General features: G+C 54.0%; 2 protein-coding genes across 2 annotated transcripts; one reads left to right on the top strand and one right to left on the bottom strand.

Moving 5' to 3' along the window:
* LOC106732356 (C-type lectin domain family 2 member D-like) lies at positions 1-7,546 on the bottom strand. The gene is made up of 4 exons (XM_075913339.1): positions 7,432-7,546; positions 4,385-4,560; positions 3,583-3,686; positions 1-1,768 (listed from the first exon to the last, which is right to left on the bottom strand). The coding sequence occupies exons 1-4, from the start codon at positions 7,544-7,546 to the stop codon at positions 1,621-1,623; spliced, it is 543 nt and encodes a 180-aa protein (XP_075769454.1). The 3' UTR covers positions 1-1,620.
* LOC102455716 (C-type lectin domain family 2 member D-like) lies at positions 6,036-23,772 on the top strand. The gene is made up of 5 exons (XM_075913338.1): positions 6,036-7,635; positions 8,277-8,372; positions 10,153-10,397; positions 11,043-11,107; positions 12,873-23,772. Exons 1-5 carry the CDS (start codon positions 7,581-7,583, stop codon positions 13,018-13,020), a joined length of 609 nt encoding a protein of 202 aa, XP_075769453.1. The 5' UTR covers positions 6,036-7,580; the 3' UTR covers positions 13,021-23,772.
* Positions 23,773-25,777: the final 2,005 nt, after the last annotated feature.

Below are 25,777 nucleotides of genomic sequence, written 5' to 3'. Positions count from 1 at the left end.
GCAAGTTCAGGGTTTCTTTGTTCAAGGAAAACAGGGAGTTTCAGGACCAGGACAGTTTTCCACCATAACATGGAAAGGGAGGGGCACAGAAAGAGGGACGCGATACCGAGAGTGGCCACAGAGGGGCAGCGAGCCCACAAGGAACAGCTATATTGCAAAGAGACCACTGGGGCCAGCGGTACCACCAAAAACGTAGCCAGTAAGGCTGGGGCTCCACCATCTGGCCTGCCACCAGACCAGGTAAGTAGCCCCCCAGCCCCTGGCCTCCCCTATCAGGGATCCCCCAGCCAGATTTAGACGATGTATTTTATTACGTATTGAAACATTCACGATTAAAAGTTCAAATTATATTCAAACTATCTAAGTCCCTACCCGTGTTTTGCAGAAGTGAAATGTTCCTTACGGCAGGTACAAATAAGGTAGAAATACGTGCGCCCATTTTAAATCAAGCCATTTTGTCTGCCAGCCCATCAGATACGTTCCCTCTCCTCCCCGCCCCCTCCCCAAACCCTTTCCTCCCTCAGCCTTGGCTGCAGAGCCAGAGTCGGGGAAGAGAATAGGCCCCTCTTGGGGTTGTCCTGGAGGAGAGAGAACAGACCCTGGCTGGGAGGGGGGAGGGAACCTGGAGGTAGAAAGAACAGGCCCTTGCAGGGCCGGCTGGGGGAGAGAGAACAGGCCCCCAGCCTCCTTCACCCCCCCCCCCCTTCCTCAAGTCCCTGCCCTGAAGGACCCAGAAAATGACAGGGAAGTCGGCTAGTGATCAAATATTGATCTAAACCCACTAGGGATGTGACCATTTGTGTGTTCAGGGGAACGTGTCACCGCTGACACATTTACATGTGGGGGGGAGGCGGCCCGGTTGCCTGGTTGCCTGGGCGCAGGGTTGCCTGGGGAGCTCTGGCCTGCCCCCCTCACCCTGTTTCTGCCTCTGCACAGGAAGTTCCAAGGTGAAATGACTTGTTTTCCGAAAGTCCATTTGTGAATTGCTGCCAACTGGTGCTACATGGCACTGATCAGGGCAGCCTATGATGCGCGGAGCCTGCACCGCTACCTGGACCACAATGCGGCTACCCTGAGGCGGCCACACGCTCCGCCACCCTGCACCAGCCTGCACCATTCTGGGCCAGGCTGCCTTATGCCCCCGCTACAACCGCAGGCGGCTGAGCCCTCGCGTGCACCCACCAGGCCCCTCTTTGATGCCTTCCACACATGCACTGCAGTGTGCAGCTGGAGGAGGCGGCGTGGGCAGAGCTCTCGCCTGCTGTGCTGCTCCACGTGGCTGCTGGCTGCGGACGAACCCCGCACTAGCCCAGACCTTGTGGGCTCCACTGAGAGTTCTCGGAAGCAAAAAGCTTCTGCAGGGGGCGCTTGGGCAGGGAGCACTGAGGCTGGTGCCGTGGCTCTTGACTCAGGGACGAGCGAGGTGGGAAAGGCTGATCTGAGCAGTTCCACTGGCAGGGAAAACAGGCAGCCGTGGGGAGAGGATGAAATGTGCAAACGGCTTTTCTGCCTTTCACCTAGAGAGGCTCAGAGCAGCCCCTGACACTCTGGAAAGGCTCAGGTACGATGCTGAAAAAAGACCAGTCCAGCTTCCCCAGGGCCAATTGTCCAACACTCCTGTTACAAAACTCCTCCTGCTGGAGTCTCCTTAGCTGCTGTAAGTGCATCGGGTTTGCTGCAGATCCAGTGTCCCTCACTGGCGCATCGCAGGCTGCTGACCCTGTTCTCGTTCAGATACGCGCAGTCGCCATCTCCTCCGATCCCGAACCTGCAGGGCAGAAGCCAGGGAGCGGGTGTGAGGCAGGAGCCGGGTGTTTCCCGTTGGTCACAGACAGGGGGCGACACTCGCACATTCCCAGCCCCTCAGATCCCTTCCTGCACCCGCAGCAGGCGCCAGTCCTGCCCCCAGCCGAAGGGGGCAGTTCCACAGGGGGCAGTGGGGCCAGGCGAGGTTCTAAGAGGAACTGGCCTCCCTGAAGCATTTACGCCGAGGGGATGTTTTAACCCCAGTTCCTGCTCCCCACCCAGCTGCCCCAGCACCCAAACTGCCCTGAGCATTGGCTCCAGGGGAGCAGCAGTGACACCGCACAGAAGAGCTGGGGCCAGGGCTCATCCAGCACTTGCCATCAGCTCTCAGGCCAGGCGCCCAGCAGACCAGGCTGCGCTGGGGAGGCTGGAGCTAAACGGCAGCAGCACAGACCCCGGGGCCATGGTGTGACCCAGCCGCTCACACCCAGCTTCCCACCAGAGCTGGACCCAGCACAACCCACCAGGGCACAGGGCGGGATCCCGGCCCACAGGCAAACCCTCCCCCACTGACCCATCCTGGCTACTCAGTGGCAGGTGCCGGGCTGGGAGGAGGCCCAGCACCACTCTGGGCAAGCTGGGATCTCCCCACCCCCAGACCTCCAGCCTCTGGCTCTGGGTGGGCCAAGACGTGTCCCAGAGCCAGGCTAACCCAGCCCCCACCCACCTGATCACATGGCTGAGGGAGCAGGCGGGGAGCCACCAGCACCCTGCCAGCAGAGCTGGGTTGGGATGGCAAGGAGGTAACCCAGAGCATCGTGGGTGGTGAGTGGGGGCCTCCTGCCATGTGCCCACCTCTCCTGCTTATCTAAGACTGAAGAGGGGGAATAATCAGGCCCAATAGAGAGGAGGCTGCTTAACTTGTGAAAGGGACGAGCAGAACAACTACTGGCATAAGAATTTGCATGGAGCATGTTTCTTTGCGTATTAGGATTAGCTGGCGTGTTTTGCTTTGTCTTAGTAACTTGCTTTGAGCTGAGTGATTTCACTTGCAATTGTGTCGGTTAATTCTGGTCATTACCACGGTTTGCCTGGCATTGAAGTTGATTCTAGCCGTCTAACATCCATGAGCCTCAGAAAGCACGAGCGACCCTCCAGTCACGTGGTGCAGAGGTAAATGTGAGCACCGGGTTACACACTGTTGGCTGTGCTGCACTTTCATTGCCGAGTTCCTTCAGAACTCCCTCCTGAAGTGACACGTACCCAGGCAACATGGGGAGAGCTGAAACCCTCCAGCATTATTGGGTTTTCTGCCTTTGTAGCCCCTCTCATCTCTCTGGGCTTCTCACAATCACACACCTGACCAGCACGGGGAGGTCGGTGGCACTTCCCTACTGCTGTGCCCTCGGGGGTCAAGCAGGGAATTTCTATCTAGAGATTTCATGGTGCAGCTTGTGGTGAGATTTTCACTCCCCACCTCACCTCCAGCAGTGAGGCCTAATCTGCCATTCTAGGATTCACACCCTGCGATTGGCTCAGGTGGGGGTTGGGTATTTGAACCCACCCAGCTCCCACTGAAATCAGACTCTCAGGCACCCAGAACTTAACACTATCCAGCCCTTTCCATGTCGATGCCTGGTTAGAGTCAGACAGACGAGGAGGCTTTGGCCCATCACCAAGCAGGAGACACCGGCTGGCACCCGTCACTATCACCCCGAGTGCTCTCGGGCTGCTCCCACAGCACCAGCTGGCGGCTCGGCCTGAACTGGGCACCTCACACACCGGGGACCCAAAGCCCAGGGAGCTCACAGAGAGGGGAGGGGGGCAAAGACTCACCAGTTGTTGAATTCGGTGCCATTGGCCCATTTCCAGGGCTGTCCTGGGTCCCTCCAGAGGCTGATCCAGTGGTCGAATTTGCCTTTGTAGCGCAGCAGGAAATCCTAGAAGAGCGGAGGGAGAGGGGTGTCAGGGCCTGACCCTGCTGCTCCCCGGCTCTGGGCAGGGAATCCCAGGGGAGCACAGAGGGGTCTGAGTGTTCCCAGGGGGTGGCTGGGGATTTGCCCCTCCCCCTTGCCCAACTCTAGGTAATTCAGTATTAACCCCCCCACCAAATCCAGCTCCCCCCACCCCGACCTCCCCAGGGCTGGGGCTGCTCTTGGGAACTGCTGGGTCCAAGCTCCCCCAACCTCCCATGCCGGGCCAGGCTCTGTGTGAAACCCTCACCTGACAGGCAGCTGTGCTTCCTCCAGCCCTCCCCAGGGAAGGGAAAGGAAAGGCCCAGCTGATCAGTGCAAGGGATGCTGGGAGGGGCCAGGCCTAAGAGGACCCTTCCCCCACCCTCAGCTGGCTGCTCTTCCCCTACCCAGGGGCACTGGCTCTTCCAGCCGTGCTGGGGTCTCAGCCCCCTCCAGCCCCAGGCAGCCCAGCAGACACTGGGGCAGCCCAGCCCCAGAGGGGCGTCTCCTGCTGAGAGGCCTGACAATGGCTGATCCTCTCCCCCCCTCCACTGGTCACTGACACCAGAGGAGCCTGGGCCCAGCCCGGCCGGGCAGTCAGTGGCTGGAAAGTCCATTGGCTCTGGGCTGCTCCTCCCACGCAGGGCAGAGCCCAGGCCTGGCCAGTGTGATGAGTCTCTCACCATTTCCTGCTTGTTGTCGATCCCAGCCAGGGAAGCCCCCAGGGCAGAGCAGCGGCTCCGGCTGTAGGTCCAGTTCCCTTCCCCCTCGGAGAAATAGAAGCATTTCCCCTGGTAGCCCACCCAGCCGTCCGGGCACGCGGGGCCCTGCACAGCTGGAGAGCGGCCAGATAACGACACTGAAATGAGACAAGAACAGGTGGAGTGAGAGGGGACCTGCGCCCCAGGCTGCTGAGACTCCTCTGACCTTGGCAGTGCAGGGGAGGGCAGGAAGAGGGGACATGAAGGAGCCAGGGGAATGCTGGGAATCCAGCCCCCAAGGGCGTTACCTGTCTCTGGTCTCACTGGGCCACTGTCTCAGTTCACGTTCAACAGGGAAGCAGATGACCAAGGGCTCGTGTGTCTAAGCCCCCCAGGCTGCGGGTCAGAGCAGGAGGTGAGCAGGGTAGGGGGCGGGGGCCAAGGTCAGGGCTGGCAGCCAGCAGGAGAGCGACGATGGGTAGGAGGCGGGTTCAGCAGGGTTGGCCAGGCCAGTTCCCCAAGTTGCTCCACTCGCCTGGGCTGCCGGGCTGCCCAGGAGGGGGCTGAGGGGAGGATGGAACAAACTCCCTGCCCTTCTCCAGGCCGAGCGCCCGCTGCCCGGAGCTCCCAGCGCAGCCAGACGCAGGGTGAGGAAGACGCCTGGCGGGAGATGTTTGCAGGGCGGGAAGGGACACGCCCAGCCCGGGGGCAGGGACAGCTCAGAGCAGCCCAGGCACAAAGGTATCCCTCTGTTGAATGTGTGACAAAAAGGTGAATAACAGATGAAAGCAACTGAAAAAACTTTAAAAAACAATGGACAGTCCTGAAGCACTTTAGAGGCTCTCATGAGCTGTTGTGGGGACAACCCACTTCTCAGATGGTGCCCATGAAAGCTCATGAGACCATCTACATGTTTTGTTAATCTCCAAGGTGCTGCAGGACTAGTCATTTAAGTTTTTCCAGAGGACAGGGGTATAAAAGTTGGCTCATTCACAGCAGCTGAGGGGGAGGTAAAACTACCAAGAGAGGAAATAGTCTTTATAGTAAGATAACAAATTTAAATAATCATTCTGTCCTATTTGGATTGTATTGAAATTGCAAATGAATTGCGGTTCTGCGGTTTCTCTTTATAATCTAGTTTTGAAGGGTTTTTTTGTAGAACATACATATTTTTATTATACACACACTCTCTCTCTCTGGGTATGTCTACACTGCCACCCTAGTTCGAACTAGGGTGGCTAATGTAGGCATTCGAACTTGCAAATGAAGCCCGGGATTTAAATATCCCGGGCTTCATTTGCATGTTCCCAGGCGGGCGCCGTGTTTAAATGCCCGTAGTTCGAACTACCTGCCTGTGGCTACACGCCGAGCTCCCATGCACAGGGGACAGCCACTCCCGGCATGGTCAGGAGAGTCACTAGCGCTGCGGGGCCCTGCGCTTCCCAAGTTAAGGATGTTAGCAAGGAGTCGACTACCAGTAAGCATAAGCTTACTCACTCCCCTCTCCCACCCTTTGCTGCTTCATTATGACAGGCAGCAAGAGGGGTCAGGGGAAACTGGAGCCAGTGCTGGGGGAGCCAGCTTAGCACTCTGTTCCTACCAGCCCTGTCTCTGTGGTGCCACCTGCCCCCACTCCTGCTACCTCTAGTAAGAGCAGTGGGCGGGAGAGGGGAGGCTGCTGTCAGTCAGCCCCTTGTCTGCAGGGGTCCCAGCAGGGAGCTGGTCTCCCCCATGGACAGGGGCTTCTCCCACCAAGCAGCACCTGTTCACAGAGGCCCGCACTGGCTGTGAACAGGGATGGATGGACATTTCCCAGGAGCCCCCCTGTTCCGGGGCGGGACGGGTAGGAGGCCACCGAACATACGGGGCGGGAGAGAGACTCGAGAGTGTCTCAGTCCCCAGCTGTCGGGCCACACGCCGCGGTGAGTTCCCAGCGTTAGGCGGCCATGATTCCCCCCCCCCTCCCCGGGCAGGAAACAGCGCTGGTTATGGCGGCCCCCCTCCGGGCTGCTAGCTTCTGTTGGGGGGGGCTCTTCCCCCCTCGTGGGTGCCAGTCACTCGTGGGCCCGCCCGGTGGGGTTTCAGGAGTAGATCCGATCTCTGAAGGGGTGGAGAGGGGGATGGGAGGGTAATGGAGCAGGTAATTGAGGAATTCATCTGCAAAGCCCTGGCCGATAAGAAGGTGACAGGCAGCAGCCATCAGGGATCATATATATAGTAACCCAATGTCTGATTCTGTAACTGAAATGCTGGCTCTTGCCTCTGGGACCTGCTGTTGCCTCCTGACTATTGCGTCTGGGCGGTGCTGTACCTTGAGTCAGGTCCTTCGCCTCCGGACCTGGCGCTCGGCTGACTTCTGCGCTGCTCAGCGGCCGTCAAGCGGCTGTGCAGTCCCCATGTAGCATGCGGGACAACTTCCTGCCTGTCAGGGTGGTTAAACACTGGAATAAGTTGCCCAGGGAGGTTGTAGAAATTTGATCCCTGGAGGTTGGACAGACACCTGTCAGGGATGATTTAGATCATAGGTTCCTAACCTGGTGGGGGGAGGAAGAGATTCCAGGGGGGGAGAGGTGTCCCAGCCCCCCTCCACTTACCCCCCTCCTCCCCAGACCAAGAAAGAGCCTGGTCCATCAGGTAAAAAAAATTCTGAAAATACCATGTGAAAGGTCTGGTATTTTCTGTTTTTCCTGGCTCGGGTGTTCACTGGAACACATGCCTTTTTTTTTACACAGGTCCTGGGGTTTAAGGGTCCTTCACTGTTTTTTTTTTTTTTTTTAAGCGGGAGAGCATGAGGGTTTCTCAAAAATCAAAATGGGGGTGTGATGCTGAAAAGTTTGGGAACCACTGATCTAGATGGTGCTGGTTCCTGCCCCTAGGACAGGGGCCTGGACTCTATGGCCTCTCGAGATCCCATCTAATGCCAGTGTTCTGTGATTTACGGGGTTTAATCACCTTGGTACCACTTCTGGTTGGGGTGGGGCTGCTGGGCTGGGCTGGGACTGAGATGCCCCAAATCCTCCTTCCCCCACCCTTGACCTGTCCCATCTCAGCTTCCAGCTTGGCCATGGGGTCTGAAGCAGGGAGGGAGTCGAGGCCAGGACCTGTCCAGCTGGAGCTTTGCTGCTGCTTCTGCATCAGCCCCATCACGCAGAGAAGAACTGAGCCTGGCTGAGAGACCATGGGGCCAGAAGCAGAGGGAGATGCTGAGAGCAAAGTGCCACTGCAGGAGCATGGTGAGGGCAGTGAACACTTGGAGTGGCAGTGAGCTGGTAATCGGGGGTGGGGTGGGGGGCAGGTGTCTGTGCCTGGGAATGGGCTGGAGAGAGACAGACTGATGGGGATGGGGGGGCAGGCTCCCAGTGGCAGCAACAATTTCCCAACCCCTGTCTGTGGGCAGCAGGGGCTGGGTCCCCCTGTTGCTTTCAAGGCTCCGATCCCTGCCTCCCAGTGGCTGGCTGGCATGCACAGTGCTGGGCATGTGGCGGGGCAGGGGCCATTTGGGCTGGTGGGTCAGACCTCCTGTGACAGACCTGGCCCCTCTTGGCCTGACTCTGTCTCCCCCTTCATCCGTGGTGCTCGGGTGAGACCCCGTGTGCGGGGACGGGTGCTGGGTGCTGGGTGGGGGCTCCTGCCACCAGAACATGCGGGTCCTTATCTCTGTGCCCTGAGCTCACTGGCCTGGTGCCAGCCTGGCTGGCAGTGCTGGGCGGGGGAGGGGGGAGGGGCTGTTCTGCCAGCCCCAGCCTGCCTGAGCCCCAGGGTGCCTCTCCCAGAACATCTGGTGGGAGGTGCAAGGGACAGAACAGGGCAAGTTCTAGGGCAGCCCCAGCCTGGTGCTGTCAACGGCCCTGCCTGATGGGTCCCTCTGTTTCAGAGCCTCGCGGTAACTGCAACAAGCGAACAGTCGCCCCCGGAGTCACCCTTGGAGTTGTGTTCTTAGGTCTCCTTGTCACTGTTATTGCCCTGGCAGGTGAGTTCTCAGCCTCCCCTCCCCCCACCCCCTCTCTGCACGTCCCACCCCCCTGGGGCTGCCCCAGTCACAGTGTCTCCTCCTGGCCTGTCTGGCTCCCGCCCCGGAACAGGGGGGCTCCTGGGAAATGTCCATCCATCCCTGTTCACAGCCAGTGCGGGCCTCTGTGAACAGGTGCTGCTTGGTGGGAGAAGCCCCTGTCCATGGGGGAGACCAGCTCCCTGCTGGGACCCCTGCAGACAAGGGGCTGACTGACAGCAGCCTCCCCTCTCCCGCCCACTGCTCTTACTAGAGGTAGCAGGAGTGGGGGCAGGTGGCACCACAGAGACAGGGCTGGTAGGAACAGAGTGCTAAGCTGGCTCCCCCAGCACTGGCTCCAGTTTCCCCTGACCCCTCTTGCTGCCTGTCATAATGAAGCAGCAAAGGGTGGGGGAGGGGAGCGAGTAAGCTTATGCTTACTGGTAGTCGACTCCTTGCTAACATCCTTAACTTGGGAAGCGCAGGGCCCCGCAGCGCTAGTGACTCTCCTGACCATGCCGGGAGTGGCTGTCCCCTGTGCATGGGAGCTCGGCGTGTAGCCACAGGCAGGTAGTTCGAACTACGGGCATTTAAACACGGCGCCCGGCTGGGAACATGCAAATGAAGCCCGGGATATTTAAATCCCGGGCTTCATTTGCAAGTTCGAATGCCTACATTAGCCACCCTAGTTCGAACTAGGGTGGCAGTGTAGACATACCCAGAGAGAGAGAGTGTGTGTGTATAATAAAAATATGTATGTTCTACAAAAAAACCCTTCAAAACTAGATTATAAAGAGAAACCGCAGAACCGCAATTCATTTGCAATTTCAATACAATCCAAATAGGACAGAATGATTATTTAAATTTGTTATCTTACTATAAAGACTATTTCCTCTCTTGGTAGTTTTACCTCCCCCTCAGCTGCTGTGAATGAGCCAACTTTTATACCCCTGTCCTCTGGAAAAACTTAAATGACTAGTCCTGCAGCACCTTGGAGACTAACAAAACATGTAGATGGTCTCATGAGCTTTCATGGGCACCATCTGAGAAGTGGGTTGTCCCCACAACAGCTCATGAGAGCCTCTAAAGTGCTTCAGGACTGTCCATTGTTTTTTAAAGTTTTTTCAGTTGCTTTCATCTGTTATTCACCTTTTTGTCACACATTCAACAGAGGGATACCTTTGTGCCTGGGCTGCTCTGAGCTGTCCCTGCCCCCGGGCTGGGCGTGTCCCTTCCTGCCCTGCAAACATCTCCCGCCAGGCGTCTTCCTCACCCTGCATCTGGCTGCGCTGGGAGCTCCGGGCAGCGGGCGCTCAGCCTGGAGAAGGGCAGGGAGTTTGTTCCATCCTCCCCTCAGCCCCCTCCTGGGCAGCCCGGCAGCCCAGGCGAGTGGAGCAACTTGGGGAACTGGCCTGGCCAACCCTGCTGAACCCGCCTCCTACCCATCGTCGCTCTCCTGCTGGCTACCAGCCCTGACCTTGGCCCCCGCCCCCTACCCTGCTCACCTCCTGCTCTGACCCGCAGCCTGGGGGGCTTAGACACACGAGCCCTTGGTCATCTGCTTCCCTGTTGAACGTGAACTGAGACAGTGGCCCAGTGAGACCAGAGACAGGTAACGCCCTTGGGGGCTGGATTCCCAGCATTCCCCTGGCTCCTTCATGTCCCCTCTTCCTGCCCTCCCCTGCACTGCCAAGGTCAGAGGAGTCTCAGCAGCCTGGGGCGCAGGTCCCCTCTCACTCCACCTGTTCTTGTCTCATTTCAGTGTTGTTATCTGGCCGCTCTCCAGCTGTGCAGGGCCCCGCGTGCCCGGACACCTGGGTGGGCTACCAGGGGAAATGCTTCTATTTCTCCGAGGGGGAAGGGAACTGGACCTACAGCCGGAGCCGCTGCTCTGCCCTGGGGGCTTCCCTGGCTGGGATCGACAACAAGCAGGAAATGGTGAGAGACTCATCACACTGGCCAGGCCTGGGCTCTGCCCTGCGTGGGAGGAGCAGGCCAGAGCCCAGAGCCAATGGACTTTCCAGCCACTGAATGCCCGGCCGGGCTGGGCCCAGGCCCCTCTGGTGTCAGTGACCGGTGGAGGGGGGGAGAGGATCAGCCACTGTCAGGCCTCTCAGCAGGAGACGCCCCTCTGGGGCTGGGCTGCCCCAGTGTCTGCTGGGCTGCCTGGGGCTGGAGGGGGCTGAGACCCCAGCGCGGCTGGAAGAGCCAGTGCCCCTGGGTAGGGGAAGAGCAGCCAGCTGAGGGTGGGGGAAGGGTCCTCTTAGGCCTGGCCCCTCCCAGCATCCCTTGCACTGATCAGCTGGGCTTTTCCTTTCCCTTCCCTGGGGAGGGCTGGAGGAAGCACAGCTGCCTGTCAGGTGAGGGTTTCACACAGAGCCTGGCCCGGCATGGGAGGTTGGGGGAGCTTGGACCCAGCAGTTCCCAAGAGCAGCCCCAGCCCTGGGGAGGTTTGGGTGGGGGAGCTGGGTTTGGTGGGGGGGTTAATACCGAATTACCTAGAGTTGGGCAAGGGGGAGGGGCAAATCCCCAGCCACCCCCTGGGAACACTGAGACCCCTCTGTGCTCCCCTGGGATTCCCTGCCCAGAGATGGGGAGCAGCAGGGTCTGGCCCTGACACCCCCTTTCCCTCCGCTGTTCTAGGACCACTAGCTCGGCTTCCAGAGGGACCCGGGGCAGCTCTGGAAATGGGCAAACGGCACCAAATTCAACAACTGGTGAGTCTTTGCCCCCCTCCCCTCTCTGTGAGCTCCCTGGGCTTTGTGTCCCCGCTGTGTGAGGTGCCCAGTTCAGGCCGAGCCGCCAGCTGGTGCTGTGGGAGCAGCCAGAGAGCGCTCGGTGTGTTAGTGACGGGTGCCAGCCGGTGTCTCTCGCTTGGTGATGGGCCAAAGCCTCCTCGTCTGTCTGACTCTAACCAGGCATCAACATGGAAAGGGCTGGACAGTGTTAAGTTCTGGGTGCCTGAGAGTCTGATTTCAGTGGGAGCTGGGTGGGTTCAAATACCCAACCCCCACCTGAGCCAATCGCAGGGTGTGAATCCTAGAATGGCAGATTAGGCCTCACTGCTGGGGGTGAGGTGGGGTGTGAAAATCTAACCACAAGCTGCACCATGAAATCTCTAGATAGAAATTCCCTGCTTGACCCCCAAGAGCACAGCAGTAGGGAAGTGCCACCGACCTCCCCGTGCTGGTCAGGTGTGTGATTGTGAGAAGCCCAGAGAGATGAGAGAGGCTACAAAGGCAGAAAACCCAATAATGCTGGAGGGTTTCAGCTCTTCCCATGTTGCCTGGGTACGTGTCACTTCAGGAGGGGAGCTGTGAAGGAACTCAGCAATGAAATTGCAGCACTGCCAGCAGTGTGTAACCCGGTGCTCGCATTTATCTCTGCACCACGTGACTGCAACTTCAGTGCCAGGCAAACCGTGGTAATGACCAGAATTAACAGACACAATTGCAAGTGAAATCACTCAGCTCAAAGCAAGTTACTAAGACAAAGCAAAACACGCCAGCTAATCCTAATACGCAAAGAAACATGCTCCGTGCAAATTCTTATCCCAGTAGTTGTTCTGCTCGTCCCTTTCACAAGTTAAGCAGCCTCCTCTCTATTGGGCCTGATTATTCCCCCTGTTCAGTCTTAGATAAGCGGGAGAGGTGGGCACATGGCAGGAGGCCCCCACTCACCACCCACGATGCTCTGGGTTACCTCCTTGCCATCCCAACCCAGCTCTGCTGGCAGGGTGCTGGTGGCTCCCCGCCTGCTCCCTCAGCCATGTGATCAGGCGGGCGGGGGCTGGGTTAGCCTGGCTCTGGGACACGTCTTGGCCCACCCAGAGCCAGAGGCTGGAGGTCTGGGGGTGGGGAGATCCCAGCCTGCCCAGAGTGGTGCTGGGCCTCTTCCCAGCCCAGAACCTGCCACTGAGTAGCCAGGATGGGTCAGTGGGGGAGGATTTGCCTGTGGGCCGGGATCCCGCCCTGTGCCCAGGTGGGTCGTGCTGGGTCCAGCTCTGGCGGAAGCTGGGTGTGAGCGGCTGGGTCACGCCATGGCCCCGAGGTCTGTGCTGCTGCCGTTTAGCTCCAGCCTTCCCAGCGCAGCCTGGTCTGCTGGGCCCCCGGCCTGAGAGCTGATGTCAAGTGCCCGGGGAGCCCTGGCCCCAGCTCTTCTGTGCGGTGTCACTGCTGCTCCCCTGGAGCCAATGCTCAGGGCAGTTTGGGTGCTGGGGCAGCTGGGTGGGGAGCAGGAACAGGGGTTAAAACATCCCCTCGGCGTAAATGCTCCAGGGAGGCCAGTTCCTCTTAGAACCTCGCCTGGCCCCACTGCCCCCTGTGGAACTGGCCCCTTCAGCGGGGGGCAGGGCTGGGGCCTGGTTCTGGTGCAGGAAGGGAACTGAGGGGCTGGGAATGTGCGAGTGTCGCCCCCTGTCTGTCAGCGATGGGAAACACCCGGCTCCTGCCTCACACCCGCTCCCTGGCTTCTGCCCTGCAGGTTCAGGATCGGAGGAGATGGCGACTGCGCGTATCTGAACGAGAAGAAGGTCAGCAGCTTGCGATGCGCCAGTGAGGGACACTGGATCTGCAGCAAGCCAGATGCACTTACAGCAGCAAAGGAGACTCCAGTGGGACGAGGCTCGTAACAGGAGTGTTGGACAATTAGCCCTGGGAAAGCTGGACTGGTCTGTCTTCAGCATCACACCTGAGCCGTCTGAGCCTCTCTGGGTGAAAACCACAAAAGCCGCTTGCACATTTTGTCCTCTCCCCACAGCTGCCTGTTTTCCCTGCCAGTGGAACTGCTCAGATCGGCCTTTCCCACCCGGCTCATCTGGTGCAGGAATCATCCCTGAGCCAAGAGGCACAATATCAGCCTCAGTATTCCCTGCCCGAGCCCCCTCTGCAGAAGCTTTTTGCTTCAGGGTGCATCTACACAGCAGCATTATTCCCAAAAAACAATGTGAGCGTCTACACGGCAATTCCACTTCTGACTTCAGCAAATCTCATTCCATGAGGAATGAAGCCTTTTCTGAGATAGCAATGGGACAGCCACACCACTGCTGCTAATTCGGAATAGCTTCTTCCCAGGGCCATTCAAAGGAGTTACTCCCCAGTGCTTCCTGGGGCTCTAACTCGAAGTAGTGCCTCCATGTTAGGACTGATTTCAAGGCTCCCTTTCGTGTGGATGTGCTATTTCGAAATAAGCCACTTCTGAGTATTTCTTCCAGAATAGCTTATTCTGAAATAAGTGTGCCATGTAGATGTCCCCTCAGCACACTCAGGCTATGTCTATACTGCAGGCTTCATATGAAAGAACTGTTTTGCACAAGAGCGCACCCACACTGCTCAAAGTACACCACAAAAGCCAAGCGCTTTGTACGAGAGAGTGTCCACACTGGCAGAACTTTCTTGCACAAAGATCTCTCCCTGGAACCACTTCAGACAGGGCAAAAGGGCACCAGGACCTTCTGGGGGAGGGGACTGGAGCTCCTCTGAGACACATGCTTAGAAGGATCTCCCTGCACAGCCATTTCTCCCCTGCTGCGTGCTGTGGGACCTCTGGTAGGGACTGACAGCTGTAGCAGTGCCTGCTGTGGTTGCCCTCTGCCTCATTGGACTCCACAGCTTGTGCCCTAGAGCCTTTGGGGACTTGTCACTTCTTTGTGCTGTGCCATGGAGCCAGAGGTGGCCCTGTGCCTGCTCTGGCCCCACACGGCCATTTTGGAGTGCCTGCAGCTGCTGCTCCATGCTGCCTCGCTGCTCCTGAACAAGCTCAATGCCAAGCTCACTCTGAACTCCCTCTCCCCGGATGTGGTGGCATCCCTGTGGCATCCCTACCTGACCACAGAGAGGCCTTACTGGAGACTGGACACCAGTACCGACTGGTGGGACTGGCTGGCCCTGGAGTGATGGGACGACCAGCAGTGGCTCCAGAACTTCAGGATGTGGAAGCAGACATTCCTGGAGCTATGTGCCTGGCTCACCCCTGCACTCCTCAGATGTACCACCCAGCTGCAGCCCACCATCCCCGTCAACAAGAGGGTTGCCATCGCCCTATGGAAGCTGGCAACCCTGGACAGCTACCACTTGGTGGCAAACCAGTTTGGGATGGGCTAGTCCACTGTGGGTGCCGTCTTGATGCAGGTAAGGCCCTCAGAGGGGTGCTGCACTTCCTGCCTGGGGGAAGGGAAGACTCCAGGCTGGGAGGAACTGGGAGGGTGAAGGAAGCCCCATCACCCGGGGCTGGTGTTGTGAGGGAGAAATGCTACACTCACTGGTGGATCCATTACTGGCCTCGGACAAAGCCCGGGAGGCATCCTGGCTTGAGGTGCAGGGTGACGGTAATGCTAAGGTCATCTCCCTTGTGCTTGGACCCAGTGGTCAGGTCACCCTCCTCCTCTAGGTCAGGAAGCTTCACCACTGAGGTGCGCAAGCTGGTATCCACCGCCAGTGAGGGCTCTTGCACCACTGTCTCGCCCAGGATGACATGCAGCTGGTTGTAGTGGGGGCAAATGTTGGCTCCTGCCCCCCTCCAGTGTCCCTTACATAGCCCAGGCATCAGAGGTCTTGTGCAAGTAGCTTAAGAACACGTGTACGGTGTAGACACTCCTCAAGTTTTTGCATAAGAATGACTGTTCTTGCGCAAACAGCCTGCAGTGTAGACGTAGCCCTAGTAGATAACTATTTCTGTTTTGGAGATGTATATAACTAATATAGTAATACCAGTACAACCCTAGTGTGGATGCATTGTTACAAGAAAAAGGTGCCTTACAATAGCATAGATTAAGCTATACATATATAAGCCCTTGAAAACCAATCTAATGTTGCCCAAACCACAGAGGTTGTGCTGCTTTAACTAAAACAGAAAGTTTTGTCTTTGGCCAAACTCTTGGGAGCACAAATGTTACTGGGTTTCCATGGGCCTTGAAAGGGGCTACATCACTCTGCTGCTTTTGGAAATCCCACTCTAAGATTGTAAAATACAAATTTTAATTATACCCAGAACCTTCTGCTTGCGAAGGTCAAAAGATAGGACTTAGGCCTGGGCAATAGAAAAAGAGACATCTTAAAGCTACTTTTTCACACGAAACTAGCGCTGGAATGTAGCCACAGCAGCACAAGGTGCTGCATGAGCAAGTCACCCCAAGAAAATGCCCATCAGAAATCCTGGTCACTGTTTCAGGGCTGTTAGGATCAGATCATTCAGGCCTGCCTCGTACAGCCTATACTTTAAGACTTTAGGTGCATTCTTACAGGGATATAAAGACAAAGAATCGAAATCATGGTCTGTCTGAGGCCTTGTTCTTAAGCAAAGGCCTTTGGCTAAGCAGCCAGGACAATCATAAGCTGGGAAACATGCAGGCACCTCCTGACACATCCCAAACCAAAACTCTGACACATCCATGCTTCAGGGTAGGGATTTTACATTTGATCGGGGTGTGACCTGGTGTGACCCGTGTGCTTCCTGTTGCTCCTCTGGAAAAAAAACCCAGAATTTAGCCAAGTTCTGAGCCTTTCCAAAATTTATCTGTCAAAGATTCCATCTACACTGAGCACGCTCCAGCCCCTCACAGCCCACATGTGTGGCTGGCCTTCTCAAGTGCATCCTCCGCCCCCAGATCCACAGAGCATGCTTCATCCCAGGACTGCAGGAGTTTCCTTAAGATTGTTGCCTTAAGACTCCAGAGGGAAGAGGAAGTCTGACTTGGAATACAAAGGAGTGAGAAAGGAGATACAGGGAGGAGGAGGTTCCAGGAGGCAGAGATTCTGGCTAGGTGCAGAGATAGAGCTGTCTGGTGATGCGGTTGTGGGGGAAAGGGGCAGGGTCAAGAAGAGGAATGGAGGCAGAGATGAACCTGAGGGAAAAACAGGGGCAGAGGGTCAATAACCACTAAAGCACTCACCTGTCCACCACCTGGTATTCTGCTGTTTTCTCTTCTAGGCCTGTCTTGAAGTAGTTCATGTCTGAGTACTCACTCGTCTGGCTCTGTCCATCTGTTTTTTCACTTCTCTGGGCGGGTATTTCAGTTTTAAGAATGCTCTATATAGATTCTGTAGACGTTTGTCTCTGTCTGGGATTGGAGGAAATCCAGTTGTATCTTGGGGCTTGGATGTAACCAATAGATTGAGAAATGTGTCTGGGATGGAAGCTGTAGGCATGAAGTTAAGTGTAGAGGTCGGTAGGTTTCCAGTATAAGGTAGTGGAAATGTATCCATCATGTAACTGTACTGTAGTGTCAAGGAAGTGGATTTCTCGTGTGGACTGGTCCAGGCTGAGGTTGATAGTGGGGTGGAAGTTGTTGAAATCCCTGTGAAATTCTTCAAGGATCTCTTTCCCGTGGGTCCATATGATGAAGATGTCATCAATATAGCGTAAGTAGAGCGAGGCGATAGAAGGCGAAAGCTGAGGAAACTGAGCTGAGCCAGATGAGTACCCAGATACGAACTACTTCAAGACAGGCCAAGAAGAGAAAGCAACAGAATTCATTGTAGGTCATCACCTACAGCCCACAACTCAAACCAATCCAATACATTATCAACAATCTACAACCTATCCTGGAAAACGACTCCTCACTCTCACAGGCCCGGGGGGACAGGCCAATCCTCATCTATAGACAATCCTCTAGCCTCAGACAAATTCTTTCCAGTAACCGCGCAGTGAGGGGGAAATCTCGCTCCCCTGGGGTACAGAGCCCCCAGAAGGGTTCGAGGCTGGAGGTCAAATCAGTGAGGCAGGAAAGAAACTTAGAAGAGAAAACTTTATGATGCATGCATGCAGGCTGTCACTTCCAAGAGTGAAGCAGCAGCCCTGACAGACAGATTCAGGTATCCTATATACAGAATGCTTAGACAGTTCAGTTGTGGATTGTTCTTCTTTAACATATCAAAGTCTCAGCAGAAGTACTCTGAGACTTCTGTTCACCCCAGGAGTGCTAGAAGTAAGTTTTTACAGTACACAAAGCCACATGAGAACTTGAGTGGAGGAGTCTACAAGGCAAACTGTGACAAAGATAAGGGTTTACATGACAAATTGTGACAGACTAGGAGTAGCCATGAATTTGAGATAGTCATTTGTAAGGGTCTTTGATTAGAGCTAATTTGATTTCTCTCTGTTACAGGGAGAGAGGCCTGGAAAACTTTTTAACCCTTACAGCAGTTTTCTTTCAGAGAGTTTTGATTTCTGCACAGTCCCCCCTTAGACACAATTGGAGTTATTTGATTTTTCTCCCACAATTCCCCCCTTTAATACTCCTATTGGAGTATTACTCAAAGTTATTCTAGACATTTTTAGGTATTCTTTTTTTTTCCTGGGATGAATTCTTATCTTAGAGGGAGGTTTTCTTTATCAGTTGGGTAAATGATCCACTGCCCATTCACCCCCAGATCTTTACCAGTGCCAATATTGCTTTTAAAACATAAGGGAAACATAAGGGAAGCATTCCCTGATGGATGTAATGCTTGAGTAAGGGAAATCCCTGAGGCAATCAGATTTTTATGCCAAATCTGCCGGTTCCCCCCCATGACTATGTACTTCTGGCACAGTGTTATCATTCTGGGCATCTACCCACTCCCGCTCTCCTGTAGAGTACTGACTACCAGTAGATCTGAATTTTAGGGGTCTGGTCCACAGGGAGGCAGGAGTTGGGATAAACTGTAATGGTAAAAGGCCTTCAGAGCCTTCTATAAGCTGTTCACATATCCAACAGTCACTTGTATCACTTGTATTGGTGAGGGACACAACCTTTTGCAGGGCTTCCCAATAAGGGTGGGGAAAGTTATATACTAAGGCTATTCTGACTACTAAAAGAAGGAAAACAATCCTTATCCTATTATAGTATCTTAAATTTCTAAAGTAGAAAGGATAATAATAATATAGTAATTATCTAGCAACTAGCAAAGCAGTCTTTTAACTAAACTTAATCAGTTAGTATTGTTTGGCTTGCCTCTGCAGGCACTCTTCGAGATTTCGTAGTCTCTTAGTTCACTCAATACTGGAATGGCTTCCCCTTTGTGAGAGCTATGGGGCGCCAGGCTCACCTGTAGGTCTTTTCTGGCACAGTCCTACCTCTCAGGTTGTACCTCGAAGCTCCTGGTGGAGGCCGGTTTGGTAACAGTCTGGTTTGAGAGTGCCACCTCGGTCCGCTGAACCTCGTCCTCAGGTGATTCCTCCGGGGAGGGGTCCTGGGTGACGGGGTCAATCAGCTCTGTTGGATCTGCAGTTCGGCGTACATGACCTGCGTGGATCCACGAGGGGCCCTCCTTCACCTTTACTGCTGTGTGGGTGATGAACAGCAATTGGAACGGTCCTTTCCACCGGGCTGTCAGGGAATTCTTTCTGCGATGTTCCTTCACGAACACGTAGTCGCCTGGTTGGATGTTGTGGCACGGTACATCAGTAGGTACTGGGAGGGCTTCCTTTACCTGCAGATGCAAGCTCTTCTAACCGTCATTTTATGTCTAGGTTTTTTTCTTTCTGTGTGGCTGCTAGCCTGTGGGCCTCCTGCAACATTAAACTGCTTACAAATCACACATGAATTAGATATTCTTGACAGCTTCTAGGTGCACGCCTGGGGCGTACCATTGTTTTGGGATCTGTGAGGCCACCCCCCTTTTGCTCATGTGTGTCATTTGATGAGACACCTGAGCAAGCTGCCGTGTGAGAGATTTTTGGGGCGACTGGGCAGCCATCAGGTGCAACCATTATCCCAGCTGGGGATAAGGAGCAGCCTGCTTTCTCCCAAAGGTTTTTCTCTGCAGGTTGAGCAGCTTGCTGTAGTTCTATCAGGTCCTGCAAAGAAACAGGGAGGGAAAGAGAGACCAGAATCTGAAAGGGAGCCAGAGGTCCATGTGCTGCTGCACGTCTGGCCGCTGCATCAGCATTCCCATTACCCAGAGAAACAGGATCAGTGGCACCTGTGTGGGCCGGGCAATGGGTAATAGAAAGGGATGTGGGTAGCTGAATAGCATCAAGGAGTTGGGAGATAAGGGGACCATGAGAGATAGCAGAGCCAGAAGGGGTAAGGAAACCTCGTTGTTTCCAAATTTGTTCTGTGGCATGACAGACAGAGAAAGCATACTTTGAGTCAGTATAAATGGCAGCAGACTGTCCGGAAGCTAAAAGGCAAGCACGAATTAAAGCGATGAGCTCAGCAGACTGAGCTGATTTGATTTCTGGAAGAGAAAAAAAACCTTTAAAACATTATTATCTGAGACCACTGCATATCCAGCCTTTAGTTTACCAACTGCATTTCTTTTACATGAGCTATCAGTATACAATACAAGAACTGCATTTTCCAGCAGTTGAGCAGACAAATCTTGGGGAGGCTTTACACAGTGCTCAAGCAATTCTTCACAGTTATGGGTATGTGCTTTACCAGTAGAGGGTAAAGGAGAAAAAGTAGCTGGGTTAAGTACATTACATCTTTGAATTACCACATTTGGGGAAGAGAGGATAACATTCTCATACAGGGTTTGTCTCTGAACAGATAGGTGCTGAGTGCGGTGTCGCTGTAAGAGAGCAGAGACAGCATGAGGGACCTGTAAGATAATGCTGTGGCCTAATGTGACAGGTTGGGCCTTTTTAAAGTAATTCAGCAGCAGCTGCAACAGCCTTCAGACAAAGTGGGAACCCACGGGCTACTGAGTCCAGTGTTGCAGAAAAATAAGCTACTGGACGAGGTGTGTGTCCAAGGGGTTGACAGAGAGCTCCAGCTGCAATTCCATCCTGTTCATGACAAAACAGAGTAAAAGGCTTGCTATATTTAGGTAAGCCCACTGTGCAGAAGAGTTTTAAGGGAAAGGAAAGCAGATTCACATTCTGGGGACCAGGTCACTGGGTCAGGAGCTAAGATTAAGAGTAGAATAGTAAGGGGCCTGGTGAGTCCAGAAAAGTTAGGAATCCATTGTCTGCAATATCCTGCAGTACCCAGAAATTTGTATACCTGACTTTGGTGAAAGGGTGAGGAATGAAAAAAACTTGAGATTTGCTCAGGTGTTAACTGGCGGCCATCTCCTAAAAGTAAATGTTCCAAGTACTGAACTCTTTGTTTTACAAATTGCAATTTGGCTTTGGAAGCCTTGTGACCCTTATTAGCAAGACACTTTAACACATAGGAGGTATCAGTTTTACATCTTTCCTCAGTTTCACTAGCAATTAACACATCATCAACATACTGAACTTCAGGGAAGAGAGAGAGAGTTAAGGTCAGCTTTTTTTAAAAACTGAGAAAACAGAGTAGGGCTTTTACAATAACTTTACAAAAACATGTCCAGGTTAATTGATGACCCTGAAAGGAAAAGGCAAAGAGAAATTGGGAATTCTTATGCACTGGAATAGAAAAGAAGGCAGAACATAAATCTATTACAGAAAACCAGGTTAGGTACTACTGGAAATCTAGGGATTACAAACTTATTAATGGCTCTTAGGTTTTCTTCAAATCTATAGATTTGCTTTTTCACAGGTAGTACAGGTGTATTACATGGTGAAGTTGTATAAACAAGTATCCCTTGTTTAAGGAGGGAGAGATTACAGGCTTAATGCCCTCTTGTGCCTCCCTAGCCAATAGATACAGGGCTACCCTTGGGAAAGGCTTGTTGTGTCTGTATGTTATTTGCACTGGTGTTGCAGAGGCTAGCAACCCCACTTCATTCACATGGGCTGCCCACAATGTCTCTGGGACTTCTGAGAGGTCCAGGAGGGGTGTATGTCCTGAGGTCTCATCAGATTCCTCTGAGAGTAGTAATGCCATCAAATTTGGAGCCTGATAGGGGGAAAGGTCAACAAATATCCCTTCCTCTCTACAGAGAAGGTTTGCACCCAATTTACACAACAAGTCACGTCCCATAAGGTTTACAGGAGAACAGGGAGATAACAGGAAAGAATGTTCAGCTGACAAGGGTCCAAAGCGGGGTGGGGGTGCAGATGGCACATCTGGGGAATCAAGCTGTTTCTTTAGAGTAGCCAATTCTTGCTGCAGCTTTTCAATAGAATCTTTTTTTTGGCTAGCCATAATGCTCTGATTCTTTATTCCTCCCAGAGGCACCAATATTCCATCTGGTTAGGATGTTTTTCCTCGAGGAAAACTCTAAGATAAGCAAGCTTTTGTAAGTCAAAGTTCTAGTTGCCATTTATTCTGGGAATTCCCCTGAGTATAGCCATTCCAAATGCTCAATAATTCCTTAAGTCTCCTTAGTTTCAAACCTGCAGGCAATACCTAGCTGACTGATCATCTGAGACAAGGGAGTCCCAGGCTGTGAGAAACCTTTCCCCTCAGTAGGAGACAGACTTGAGGGAGCAATCTTATCCATGTTAGCACTGTCTTGTCCAAGGACAGCGCAGGAGCCCAACAGTACTACCCTCCCCAAGGATAGTACAGGCGTCCAGCAGCACTACCCTCTCCAAGGATAGTGTGGGAGTCCACACAAACTGTCAGCTTCACTCACACTCCTTATGTGCCGGGGGAAACCGCCCTTGCTTTCAGCAGCTGTGCAGTGACACTGACAGCGCTGGTGCGGCTGCGGTCCCACTCCGGACTTCACTCACTCAAAACCATGTGCTTGGACTCGCCACCAATCAGTCAGCAACAACAACAACAACAAAATCCAACCCCTATTTGGCTATACCCAGTGTTTTCGTTTTAAATTTCCCTCAAGCCTCTTAACCAAAAATTTTAAGTAAAAGATGACTCTTAGCGCCAGCCGGTCCAGCTGGTGACGAGAACAGGGAGGCGGACCGGGGGATTTTAAATGGATCCCTTACCCTCCAGATGCAGCCACCTCCATCATAATCTCACAGGCAGGGGTGGATATAGGGCAGGGCGAATGGGGCGGCCGCCCCGGGCCCCGCGCCTCAAAAAGCCCCGCGCATGCGCTGTGCCGCCACCGCGCATGCACATGGCGTCATTGCGCATGCGCCATGGCAAAGGGGGGGCCCTGCGGAATTATGCTGCCCGGGGCCCCGCAAAACAGTCATCTGCCCCTGCACACAGGAACAGTCTGCAATCAGCCCCAGTGCCATCTCTGCCCACACATCTACACAAGTGATTTCAACTGGACTCAACCACATCAGAGGCTCATTTAACTGCACCTCCACCCATGTGATCTCTGCCAGCAATGCCCCTTTGCCATGGATATTGGCCAAACTGGACAGTCTCTACAGGAAAGACTTAATGGGCACAAATCAGATATCGGACAAGGTAACACACAGAAACCTGTTGGAGAACACTCAAACATGCCCCGACACTCATTAAAGCAGTGGTCCCCAACCTTTAGAGGCTCCTGAGCGCCCGGGAGGTGGGGGCCACTCACGCGCCGGGCGCCCGGGGGCGGGGCCGCGCGTCCGGGGGCACGCCAGGGGACTGAAATGCCCTTGCACCCGGTGCCGGCATGTGCCCTAGGGCCAGGGCTGGGGCCGCCCGAGCACCTTGTGCCATAGGCCCAGGGCCGGCGCTGCCACCCAAGCCACGCGCCTGGGGCCGGCACCGGCGCCGCTCAAGCACCGCGCACCCAAGCGCCAGCATGTGCCCCGGGGCTGGGGCCGCCCGAGCGCCGCGCACCCAGCGCCGGTGCGTATCGCGTACCTGGGGCAGGCACCTCCCATGCACCGGGGGTGGGGCCAGCCCAGGTTGTCAGCGGGCGCACACAAATGCCCCGGCGGGCGCCATGGCGCCCACGGGCACCGCGTTGGGGACCACTGCATTAAAGGATCTCCGAGTCATCGTGTTGTTTAAGGCTAATTCCATAAGCCAATACCCAGGGAAGCCTTAGAACGTAACTTCATTCACAACTTTGGGACCCATCACATTTGGGACCCATCACGTTGCCTGGCTAGCACACTGCCTTCCGCATCCTAATGACTTAACCAACCAAACAATGGGCACTTAAGAACAATTTGTACCTTCTCTGTCAGCTTCTTGTAAAATTAGCATTCTAATTGACTATTTTTTCCCCTTCCTTCCTCCCCCCACATTCCCTATTTATTTTGGAACTGGACCTTTATTAACTCCATTCATCTGAAGAAGTGGGTTGCGTCCATGAAAACTCACGACACCCCTGTACATGTACTGTTGGTTTTTTAATGTGCTGCTAGACCAGTGTTTCTCAGCCTTTTTTTAAATAAAGTACCCTTTTTTTAAAACACAAAGGCTGCGTCTACACTGGCCACTTATTCCGGAAAATCAGCCGCTTTTCCGGAATAACTTGCTAGCTGTCTACATGGGCCCCTTGAATTTCCGGAAAAGCACTGACGATCTACTGTAAGAAATCAGCCGCTTTTCTGGAAATACTATGCTGCTCCCGTTCGGGCAAAAGTTCTTTTTCCGGAAAACTGTTCCAGAAAAGGGCCAGTGTAGACAGCACAGTAGTGTTTTCCGCAAAAAAGCCCCGATCATGAAAATGATTATCGGGGCTTTTTTGCGGAAAAGCGTGTCTACATTGGCACGGACGCTTTTCTGGAAAAAGTGCTTTTTCAGAAAAGCATCCTGCCAATGTAGATGCGCTTTTTCTGGAAATACTTATAACGGAAAACTGTTCCATTTTAAGCATTTCCGGAAAATCATGCCAGTGTAGACCTAGCCAAAAATTATAAGTACCCCCAGTACCTACAGTTTTCAGACACACAAACATATTTTCTACCATTGCAACAAATGTGTTTAAACAACTTAATCATAGCTGGGTAGGTGATGAAATTTTTGGGTATAAAAATACAAAAATAGTAAAGCTCTGTAAAACTAGAAACAAAAATTCAGTTTTCTCCAAATTTCAGTTGTGTTGACGTACCCCCCAGACTTCTCTCGAGTACCTCAAGGGTCCTCGTACCACTGCTAGAGAAACACTGTGCTAGCCTATTTCTTGGTTTTGAAGGTTTTCCAGTTACAAACTATTTTGACTGCCCCATGGAGCTCCTTGGAAGTTAGGAAATGGAAGGTTAAGCGAGGCAATGCAATCTTCATTTAGCCCCCTTCGACACAAGTAGTTACATGATTATTGTCTGTTTTTTCAGATAGGATCCCTGCCTCACTCAAACCATGGCATGGAACATGCTCTGGAGATGAATCAGGGTTGCATAGGTGAATAGAAGCCGTTTTCAGTGGCAGAGGTCCAGGGACTATAGCAGGGGTGGGGAAACTAAGATTCAAGGGCCAGATGTGGCCCCCGGCTTGCTTGGATCTGGCCCCTAAGGCTCGGGCTCCCTCCCCCCGACATTGGGGAGCTTGCACTAGTGCTCCAGACCCCTGGCCACCTCCTCTGTGGGGCTGGACACACAAGATCTACTAGCCCTGGGCCTCTTAGGTTCTTGAGTGTGAGGGGAATGTGAGGAGTGTCCTTCTGCTTCTCAGTTGGAGGCCACATCAGTGCGGGTTTGGTTTCTTTTGGCTTCTCACTTGTGTGCGGCCCCCGACTGACTTTTCTGTGGGTCAGTGGCCCCCGACATTAAAAAGGTTCCCACCCCTGGACTACAGCATGTGCAGTGGGTGAATGTAGGGCTGGGGGAGGAAAGACACCAGCCCTATCCCAGCTCTGCCCCTTCTGCTCAGATCCCACCTCCCATAGGAGCCAAGCTGCTCCCCCTCCCCCTGCCCACAGCACCACGCGGAGGTGGAACGGCACACGCCCCCAGCCTCCCTGGCCCCAGAGCACAGGGATGGCAAGTGCGAGGGCCAGCAACACCCTACTCCCAGCATGCCTACAGTAGGTGTTTGGGGGCAGCGTGTGGGCGGGGCCATGCCTGGTGATTGGGACTACCAGAAGAGAAAGGACAATCTTGTGGTTAAGCTGAATGACATCCTAGAGAATGAGATTCTACCCTGCCTCTGCCACCGAGCTCCTGGGCATCGGTGGGCAAGTCACTTAAAGCAAAACATTCATCAGGGGCCTCGCATCCTGTGCTCCGCGTTTTGTGTGTGCTGCAGGTGAGACCCTGACCTGGGACCAGATGTGTAGCAGGTGCTGAGCACTCTGCTGCAGATGAAATCAGCTGGGGCTGTGGTTTGAAGTTATAAAATCGCTTCATCCTCTGGAAAAGCAGGGCCTGGGAGTACTTATAATCAGACGAAGTGGGTCTTTGCCCACGAAAGCTTACGCTCCTACACTTCAGTTAGTCTATAAGGTGCCACAGGACTCCTCGTCGCTTCTGCACCTTAGTTCCCCATCTATAAAATGGGGATAATCGGCTAGTCCTGGTAGCCATTGATGGGCCTGTCTTCCAGGATGGTTTTGCACAGAATGGATGTGGGACAGGGCAAGAGTTACTCTAGGCAAGTAGGGTTGCCAGGTGTCCAGTAAAAAAAACAGAAAATATTTTCTGTTTGTCTCAGATGGAAGGTTGCTTGGGACATTCTTCCTCTGATGAGTCTGGTGGGGGAGGCAGGGAATGTGATTTTTTTTTTTTTTTGCTCAACAACT

This window comes from Pelodiscus sinensis, chromosome 32 (genome assembly GCF_049634645.1).
Source record: "Pelodiscus sinensis isolate JC-2024 chromosome 32, ASM4963464v1, whole genome shotgun sequence".
NCBI lineage: Eukaryota > Metazoa > Chordata > Testudines > Trionychidae > Pelodiscus > Pelodiscus sinensis.
Note: the sequence above shows the minus strand (reverse complement) of the source record. Positions and strands in the feature narration are given on the sequence as shown.

Excerpts from the sequence above, each read along its gene's own strand:
- LOC102455716 (XM_075913338.1), top strand. The coding sequence starts at position 7,581 with ATGGGGCCAGAAGCAGAGGGAGATGCTGAGAGCAAAGTGCCACTGCAG. Across the intron at positions 8,373-10,152 it reads CACTGTTATTGCCCTGGCAG|TGTTGTTATCTGGCCGCTCT; the intron begins GTGAGTTCTCAG and ends GTCTCATTTCAG. Across the intron at positions 10,398-11,042 it reads GGAGCAGGCCAGAGCCCAGA|CTCGGCTTCCAGAGGGACCC; the intron begins GCCAATGGACTT and ends TAGGACCACTAG.
- LOC106732356 (XM_075913339.1), bottom strand. The coding sequence starts at position 7,546 with ATGGGGCTGATGCAGAAGCAGCAGCAAAGCTCCAGCTGGACAGGTCCT. Across the intron at positions 4,561-7,431 it reads TGAGATGGGACAGGTCAAGG|TGTCGTTATCTGGCCGCTCT; the intron begins GTGGGGGAAGGA and ends GTCTCATTTCAG. Across the intron at positions 1,769-3,582 it reads GGCACCGAATTCAACAACTG|GTTCGGGATCGGAGGAGATG; the intron begins GTGAGTCTTTGC and ends TCTGCCCTGCAG.